Below are 10,000 nucleotides of genomic sequence, written 5' to 3' on the forward strand. Positions count from 1 at the left end.
TTAATTTCAAGTTTCTTCTCATGGAGCAAGTAAGATTGAAAAGCCATACTTTACTGGATTTAATGTTTAACTAACCACAACTATCTTCTTCAAATTTAGTTTCGAGTTTCTCATGGAGCCAGTAAGATTGATAAGCCATACTTTAATGGATTTAATGTTTAAAACTTTTTCAATATCTTAAATGACAGAATCACTTACAATACTAGAAATATCAATGTGAATTGCTTTTACCTTTAGGGCATATGATAGTGAACAATTTCTTCTGAATCCGCTCTCCCCTTAAGGTCCCGTCAATCTCGCACACTGTGTCATTTAATGAGAACTTTACCACGACAGCAGCATAGTAGTTGGTGGTTGGTGCTAGGCCTTGTATTTCTACTGACATTTTAGTCGAAGATATGGAATTCTTTACTTTAAAGGTGGTCATATTGTTCATGCTTTGGCCATCCTCCTGCTGCAAAGGAATAAATACATGTATACATACATACATTCATACATACATACATACATACATAATTCATGATAACTCTAAAGGGGAGAAGATCAAGTGGGAGGCAGAGAATTAGAATTAGAATTAGAATTAGAATTAGGATTAGGATTAGGTGAAGGAGGATAAGGAGAGAAGCGGTTAGGTGGAAAATGATGCCTTTGATCGAAGGAATCATTATTATTATTATTATTATTATTATTATTATTATTATTATTATTATTATTATTATTATTATTATTATAAGCTAAGTTACAACCCTACTTGGAAAAGCAGAATGCTATAAGCCCAAGGCTCCAACAGCGACTATAGCCCAGTGAGGAAAGGAACTAAGGAAATAAATAAACTACAAGGGAAGTATTGAACAATTAAAATAAAATATTTCAATAAAAGTAACAAAATTAAAACAAATATTTCATATATAAACTATAAAAAGAGACTTATGCCAGTCTGTTCAACAAAAGTTTAAAGTTCTACATTTGAACTCTTTATATATATGAATAAAAAAAGGTTTATATGTAAGGTTATAACTTACCCAAATAGCTACTCGATAGGTTATGTCGCTCGAAATTGGTTCTTCCCCATCAAATTCCTTCACAAAGGATACGGTTACCTGATCCTCATCCGGTTTAACGTCCGGTTCCTGTCGGAAACGGAGGTATCCTTTGGGGCCTGAAACATACATAGAGATTTCAACTTACGAACACTCGACTTGCAAACATTTGACTTGCAAACATTCGACTTGCAAAAAATTCGACTTGCAAACACTTGACTTACAAACATTCAACTTACAAACATTCGACTTGTAAAACAATCGACTTGCAAATATTCGACTTACAAAAACTCGACTTGCAAACATTCGACTTACAAACATTCGACTTGCAAACATTCGACTCACAAAACAGACTTACAAAACATTCGACTGACAAACATTCGACTTGCAAACATTTGACTTACAAACATTCGACTTGCAAACATTTGACTTACAAACATTCGACTTGCAAAAATTTGACTTGCAAACATTCGACTTGCAAAACATTCGACTTACAAACATTCGACTTGCAAAACATTCGACTTACAAACATTCGACTTGCAAAACATTCGACTCACAAACAGACTTACAAACATTCGACTCACAAACAGACTTGCAAAAAATTCGACACATTCAACTTATAAACATTCAACTTACAAAACAGACTTGCAAAACATTCGACCTGCAAACATTCGACTTACAAACATTTGACTTGCAAACATTCGACTCACAAACAGACTTGCAAAACATTCGACTTACAAACATTGGACTCACAAACAGACTTGCAAAAAATTCGACACATTCAACTTATAAACATTCAACTTACAAAACAGACTTGCAAAACATTCGACCTGCAAACATTCGACTTACAAACATTTGACTTGCAAACATTCGACTCACAAACAGACTTGCAAAACATTCGACTTACAAACATTGGACTCACAAACAGACTTGCAAAAAATTCGACACATTCAACTTATAAACATTCAACTTACAAAACAGACTTGCAAAACATTCGACCTGCAAACATTCGACTTACAAACATTTGACTGACAAACATTCGACCTGCAAACATTCGACTTACAAACATTCGACTGACAAACATTCGACTCGCAAACATTCGACTTACAAACATTCGACTAAAAAAACATTCAACTTGCAAAAACATTCGACTTGCAAACATTCGACTTACAAACATTCGACTCACAAACAGACTTGCAAAACATTCGACCTGCAAACATTCGACTTACAAACATTTGACTTGCAAACATTCGACTCACAAACAGACTTGCAAAACATTCGACTTACAAACATTGGACTCACATACAGACTTGCAAAAAATTCGACACATTCAACTTATAAACATTCAACCTACAAAACAGACTTGCAAAACATTCGACCTGCAAACATTCGATTTACAAACATTTGACTGACAAACATTCGGCCTGCAAACATTCGACTTACAAACATTCGACTGACAAACATTCGACTCACAAACAGACTTGTAAAACATTCGACATACAAACATTCGACTTACAAACATTCGACTCACAAACAGACTTGCAAAACATTCGACTTACAAACATTCGACTTGCAAACATTCGACTCACAAACAGACTTGTAAAACATTTGACTTACAAACATTCGACTCACAAACAGACTTGTAAAACATTCGACTTACAAACATTCGACTCACAAACAGACTTGCAAAACATTCGACTTACAAACATTCGACTCACAAACAGACTTGCAAAAAATTCTACTTACAAACATTCGACTTGCAAACATTCGACTCACAAACAGACTTGTAAAACATTCAACTTACAAACATTTGACTCACAAACAGACTTGCAAAACATTCGACTTACAAACATTTGACTCACAAACAGACTTGCAAAACACTCGACTTACAAACATTCGACTTGCAAACATTCGACTCACAAACAGACTTGTAAAACATTCGACATACAAACATTCGACTTACAAACATTCGACTCACAAACAGACTTGCAAAACATTCGACTTACAAACATTCGACTCACAAACAGACTTGCAAAACATTTGACTTACAAACATTCGACTTGCAAACATTCGACTCACAAACAGACTTGTAAAACATTCGACTTACAAACATTCGACTCACAAACAGACTTGTAAAACATTCGACTTACAAACATTTGACTCACAAACAGACTTGCAAAACATTCGACTTACAAACATTTGACTCACAAACAGACTTGCAAAAAATTCGACTTACAAACATTCGACTTGCAAACATTCGACTCACAAACAGACTTGTAAAACATTCGACTTACAAACATTTGACTCACAAACAGACTTGCAAAACATTCGACTTACAAACATTTGACTCACAAACAGACTTGCAAAACATTCGACTTACAAACATTCGACTTGCAAAGATTCGACTCACAAATAGACTTGTAAAACATTCGACTTACAAACATTCGACTTACAAAACAGACTTGCAAAACATTCGACTTACAAACATTCGATTCACAAACAGACTTGCAAAACATTCGACTTACAAACATTCGACTCACAAACAGACTTGCAAAACATTCGACTTGCAAACATTCGACTCACAAACAGACTTGCAAAAAATACGACTTACAAACATTCTACTTACAAACATTCAACTTACAAACAGACTTGCAAAACATTCGACCTGCAAACATTCGACTTACAAACATTTGACTGACAAACATTCGACTCGCAAACATTCGACTGAAAAACATTCGACTTGCAAAAACATTCGACTTGCAAACATTCAACTTTCAAACATTCGACTTGCAAAACAATCGACTTCCAAACATTCGACTTACAAACATTCGACTCACAAACAGACTTGCAAAACATTCGACTTACAAACATTCGACTGACAAACAGACTTGCAAAACATTCGACCTGCAAACATTCGACTTACAAACATTCAACTGACAAACATTCGACTCGCAAACATTCGACTTACAAACATCCGACTGAAAAACATTCGAATTGCAAAAACATTCAACTTGCAAACATTCGACTTGCAAAACAATCGACTTGCAAACATTCGACTTGCAAAACATTCGACTTGCAAACATTCGACTTACAAACATTCGACTTGCACACATTCGACTTACAAACATTCGACTTGCAAACATTCGACTTACAAACATTCGACTTGCAAACATTCACCTTACAAACATTCGACTTGCAAACATTCGACTTACAAACATTCGACTTGCAAACATTCGACTTACAAACATTTGACTTGCAAACAGCTTCTTGGAACCTATAAAGTTTGTAAGTTGAGGAATATTTTCGCTTTTAACTTCAAGCAAAATAAGTTAAAAAAATATTATCCTTTCATTTTAAGAAAAATAAATAAAATTACCCTATCAAGCAGGAAAATGGCCTGGAGACTGACCATACATACATATGTTCAGCGCCCATGCCCCCTTTCCACCCAAGGTAGAACTAAGGAGGGCCAGGCAATGGCTGCAGATGATTCAGCAGTTAGTCTAATAGGCTCTCCCAAAACCTTCCATCCTTGGCTCACAAGGATGGCTAAGTTGCAGCGCCCAAAGGAACTAACGAGTTTGAGCGGGACTCGAACCGCAGTCTGGTGATCACCAGTCAGAGACATTACCACATAGACCACCACAATAAAGGTATATAATGGGAACTTATCAGCTTACCTCCAGCACAGGGATCTTCTCGACCAGATGAACACTCTCCTGTCACAACGTTGCAAGTTCCATCCACACAGTGATTACATCTCTGTAAACAGTTCACTCCCCAGGTACCTGATTCACAATCTGAAAAGTAGAAAAAAGGGGTTTGTTTACAAGACCACGATACTACCGCTAGAGAGTTATGTGGTCCTTTGACTGGTCAGACAGTACTGCATTGGATCCTTCTCTCTAGTTACGGTTCACTTTCCCTTTGCCTACACATACACCGAATAATCTGGCTTATTCTTTACGGATTCTCCTCTGTCCTCATTCACCTGACAACACTTGTTTCCTTTCCTCACTGGGCTATTTTCCCTGTTGGGGCCAATGGGCTTATAGCATCTTGCTTTTCCGACTAGGGTTGTAGCAAGTAATAATAATAATAATAATAATAATAATAATAATAATAATAATAATAATAATAATATGCAAAGCTATTGTTTTCCTCTATTAATTTTTCATTATTTAAAACAATTTGCCACATGGGAAACAAGTTAAAATAATAAAAACTATAGAATTGAAAAAATAACTAGCCTGGTTTCCTCACTAAAGGACCTGGAACTGACATCGTCAACATAGACAACCAAACAAAATTTCGTGATGCCAGCATATATTAGAAATATATACCAAATTGAAATTTGAATAATTACTCAAAAGTGTCCATAAAATATACAATTCACAAATAGCTGAATATATTAATACTAGTGTACGCAACCCATCCAAAATGACTGTCAAATATTTAGATGGATGTGCACACACGCACACACGCATAATATTCATGAATTCTTACGTACATGAATTCAAGAGAAGTTGAAGTCTTATTATCATTATTACTAGCTAAGCTACAACCCTAGTTGGAAAAGCAGGATGCTATAAACCCAACGGCTCCAACAGGGAAAGTAGGCCAGGGAGGGAAGGAAATAAGGAAATAAATAAGCTATATGGGAAGTAAACTTTTGAAATTCTCCCGATCCAACTACCATATTAGGAAGATCATCCCACAACTTGGGCACAGCTGGAATTAAACTTCTAGAATACTGCGTAGTATTGAGCCTCATGATGGAGAAGGCCTGACTATTAGAATGAACTGCATGTCTAGTAATACGAACAGGCTGGAACTGTCCGGGAAGATGTGAGTGTAAAGGATGATCAGAATTATGAAAAATCTTATGCAACATGCATAACGAACTAATTGAACGACGGTGCCAGAGATTAATATTAATATCTTCAGCGTATTTCATAAGGCGTATTATGTGATCGTAAGTACGCAAAGGACGTTAATTATTATTATTATTATTATTATTATTATTATTATTATTATTATTATTATTATTATTATTATTATTATTATTACTTGCTAAGCTACAACCCTAGTTGGAAAAGCAGGATGAGCCCCAACAAGGAAAAAACCGTAGTGAGGAAAGGAAACATGGAAAAATGAAATATTTTAAGAAAGGTAACAACATTAAAATGAAGTTCAGAGCGGCTTTTCAGAATAATAATAATAAAAAAAAAAATTATCATTATTGCACACTTTTCTATGTTGTTTCTCTTCCTCTTTTTATTTTCAAGTATTTATAGTTTATATGTGAAAGATTTATTTTAATGTTATTATTGTTCTTAAACTTCTGTTGTAGTTTTTCATTATTTCCTCTTCTCACTGGGTTATTTTCCCTGTTGGCTCACTTGGCTTATAGCGTTCTGTTTTTCCAACTAGGGTTCTAGCTTAGCAAGTGATAATAATAATAATAATAATAATAATAATAATAATAATAATAATAATAATAATAATAATAATAATAATAATAATAATAAGATTAGGAATAATTATAATAGTAATAAAAATAATAATAATAATAAAAATAATAGTAATAATATTATAATTAATAATAATAATAATAATAATAATAATAATAATAATAATAATAATAATAATAATAATAATAATAATAATAATAATAATGTGATCGTGGGTAGGTAATGGATGTTAGTTCAAAGAGGCTTTTAGGAATGAAAAAAAAAAAAATAATAATATTACCTTCATCGCACAAGTAGCCTTTCTTGCCTGGAGCGCACGAACATCCGTATGGAGAAGGTAAACACATCTGTCTATTACTTGTTGCCCCTGGATTTATGGTACACGAGTTGAGGATTTGGTCCCCTTCACATGCTGTCAGAAAGGGAGAGAAACAAGGAATTGGCTTCTAGTGATTTTCACCTATAATTAGATCACAAAACTAGAAAGGGGACAAGGTTAAAACCAAAAGGCTTAGAACATGGAGCAGATTAAGTATAGAAAGTCCAAGCGTCTGTGAAGTATTGTAACCCACAAACTCCAGCTACAATGGCAATACAAGAGTCATTTAATAAACAGACATCTCCTGTAACTCGTCTGGTTGAAGTGAAGCTGAGGAAAACATATAAGACCTCACCTTCTTCACACAATTCCCCTTTGAATCCAGGAGGACAGACACATTTTCCAGTCTTGGCATCACAAATACCTCCGTGCATGCAATCGGGGCACCAAAGGCTGCATTGGTCGCCATACCTGTTGGCTGGGCATTCTGTAACACAAAGACCGAGAAAAGGAAGACAGTATTTGAGCAATTTCATGGATATCAGTGAAAACTATGGCACATACATACACATTTCATATGAATAATTCATTAAGTGTCATGTAGTTCATCTATTTCCTCATTTCATTTCCTCACTGGGATATCTTTTCCCTATTGGAGTCCTTGGTCTTATAGCATCTTGCTTTTCCGACTAGGGTTGTAGCTTAGCAAGTGATAATAATAATAATGATATTAATAATAATAATAATAATAATCTGCATCTGTTTCTAGGAAATGTTAACTCCATATATTCTTTGTATACTTCTGTACTTCTTTGAAAAAAATTGACTGGAAATAATGATATAAATTTGGTCTACAGAAATCATGCGAGAGGCAAACACTCTTTCAGCGTTGTTTGGCTATGAAATCGAAATGCTTATGAATCTGATAAAACATATTCCTTTTTATTTGATAGGCGTTTTGTGCAGGCCCACACTACATCCGGGAAAAAGTCCACATTCATAATGATCGATTTATTTTGTTAATGATGGCGTTAATTAATCAAAGTTTTTTCTTTTTGCTAAATGATTGGTTCAGATTTGTAATGCTAATTTGCTCTGAAATGCAAAATTGACAACACTGAGCTCTGTGTCTTCTGTGAGATTTGTATCAGGGTTTCCATAAGAGGTTTAAGAAAACATAAAGATTGAAATAATGTCCCAACTTTTCTGCGGACCACCAATTTTTTTTTCACGTACCACTAGTGGTCCTTGGACCACCGGATGGCGCCCGTGGTTCTAGAATATAGATACTCTATTGTATAAGTCAACAATATCATGTACTATGCATTAGGTTCCATTACTTAAATAGACGTCAATAGCTTATAAAAACTATATTCATATATATTAACATACACAATTTTCCGTGTATTTCTGATAAATAAAATAACCCACAATGTATGAAAAAAGAAATTAATTTAGCTCTCATCTTCAGAAAACAACAAATGGTTAAAAACAAATTTAAAAAAAGGTACAGAAAGGCTCGTAAGAATAATAGTAAACACCATTTCACGGTGGTTTTCTATTTCTGTACTTCTTTTTAAAAAATTGTAACCATTTGTTTTCTGAAGAGGAAGGGAGATGGTCCCTTTGAAAGCTAAATAAATTTCATTTTTTTTTTTTCATACATTGTGGGTTATTTTCTTCAATACTCAAATACGTAATTCTTACCCCTCCTAATGATCACAACTGCACACTCTCTTGAAGCTCCTGGTTGGTTATTATCCATTTCGAATAAATAGACACCAGACTCCTTCGTCTTATCGAGTGGTACAATTAGTTTTGATTCGTCAGTCGTGTTAATCTTCTCGCGGGGTTCTTTTGGATCTTGACGCCATGACATTTGGGTCAAATTGAGAGGTTTCCTAAATTCAATGACGACATCATCTTCCCTATTCACCGTGATTGTCAGTTTCTTTGCCGGTGACCTGCCTATCATAGCACAAAAAAAATTTGATTTTAATTGGTTTTGAAGATTTCTTTTATACTAGCCATGAAAAAACATCAGTTGAAAATAAAATGAAATATTTATGTATGATCAAACTTATGATTGTAATGATATATTCTTCAATTTGAATGAACAAAAACGGGTGCTTTTTTAGTAGGCGATCTCAGTATTTCTAATAGGTAACAAAAAAAAAAAATAAATAAAAAAGAAAGAATAATGGAAAATCTAATGGTTCTTGCTACGCCGTACGTTCGCTTTGCACGCGAGAAAAAATAAAAACATCAAACTCCGTATGTACTGGCAAGCGGTAATGTTGAGCTGCGCACGCTAACATCAATGATTAATTATTATTTCTCAGATATTCATTCCCTATATATATATATATATATATATATATATATATATATATATATATATATATATATATATATATATATATATATATATATATATATATATATATATATTTAGATAATCGAATGGTTCTTGCTTGGCCGTGAAGTGAAGTGAGATCTTTACTAACAGGTGAGATCGCATACCAAAGCAAAAACACGACTTTGACATCGCATACCAAAGCAAAAACACGACTTTGACATCGCATACCAAAACAGCACCCAAATAAGTTACATGGTGTAGTATGATTCACGGAAGTAATTGTAAGAGCAGAAGAAGCTGTAAAATGAGGTTACTTACAGCTTTTGTGAAGGAGTGGAACTGTAACTTCAGTGGCTTTGTCATCGCTTAAGCACTTCACGCCCCTTCCTGTATAAAGAGAAACAACAAATATATCAAATCAAATTTTCTCAATATTTAAGAAATGTGTAAGTTCCCAAATGTAATATATATATATACACACACACACACACACACACACATATATATATATATATATATATATATATATATATATATATATATATATATATATATATATATATATATATATATATATATATATATATATATATGTATATATATATATATATATATATATATATATATATATATATATATATATATATATATATATATATATATATATATATATATGCTTTAATGTCACAAGGATCACGTGACTTAGTATACAGCAAAAACCAGTAAGAGATGATAAAAAGCTTTAATGCTTTCGGGTATTTTAATATACACTTTTCAGGGTACAATAAAAAGGGTTTATTGTACCCTA

The 10,000-nt window shown here is 33.5% G+C and overlaps 1 protein-coding gene across 2 annotated transcripts in view; it reads right to left on the reverse strand.

Moving 5' to 3' along the window:
- Positions 1 to 10,000, reverse strand: part of LOC137659500 (uncharacterized) — a 498,613-nt gene that overhangs the window by 18,105 nt on the left and 470,508 nt on the right. Inside the window, exons 5-11 of one of the 2 annotated variants that reach the window (XM_068394384.1) lie at positions 9,511 to 9,579; positions 8,541 to 8,801; positions 7,189 to 7,320; positions 6,795 to 6,926; positions 4,721 to 4,840; positions 1,023 to 1,159; positions 232 to 454 (exon numbers count right to left, since the gene is read on the reverse strand). In XM_068394384.1, coding sequence (XP_068250485.1) covers positions 232 to 454; positions 1,023 to 1,159; positions 4,721 to 4,840; positions 6,795 to 6,926; positions 7,189 to 7,320; positions 8,541 to 8,801; positions 9,511 to 9,579 — 1,074 coding nt within the window. The remainder of the gene's footprint in view (positions 1 to 231; positions 455 to 1,022; positions 1,160 to 4,720; positions 4,841 to 6,794; positions 6,927 to 7,188; positions 7,321 to 8,540; positions 8,802 to 9,510; positions 9,580 to 10,000) is intronic. The other variant, XM_068394385.1, reaches the window with a different exon arrangement.

This window comes from Palaemon carinicauda, chromosome 20 (genome assembly GCF_036898095.1).
Source record: "Palaemon carinicauda isolate YSFRI2023 chromosome 20, ASM3689809v2, whole genome shotgun sequence".
Classification (NCBI taxonomy): domain Eukaryota; kingdom Metazoa; phylum Arthropoda; class Malacostraca; order Decapoda; family Palaemonidae; genus Palaemon; species Palaemon carinicauda.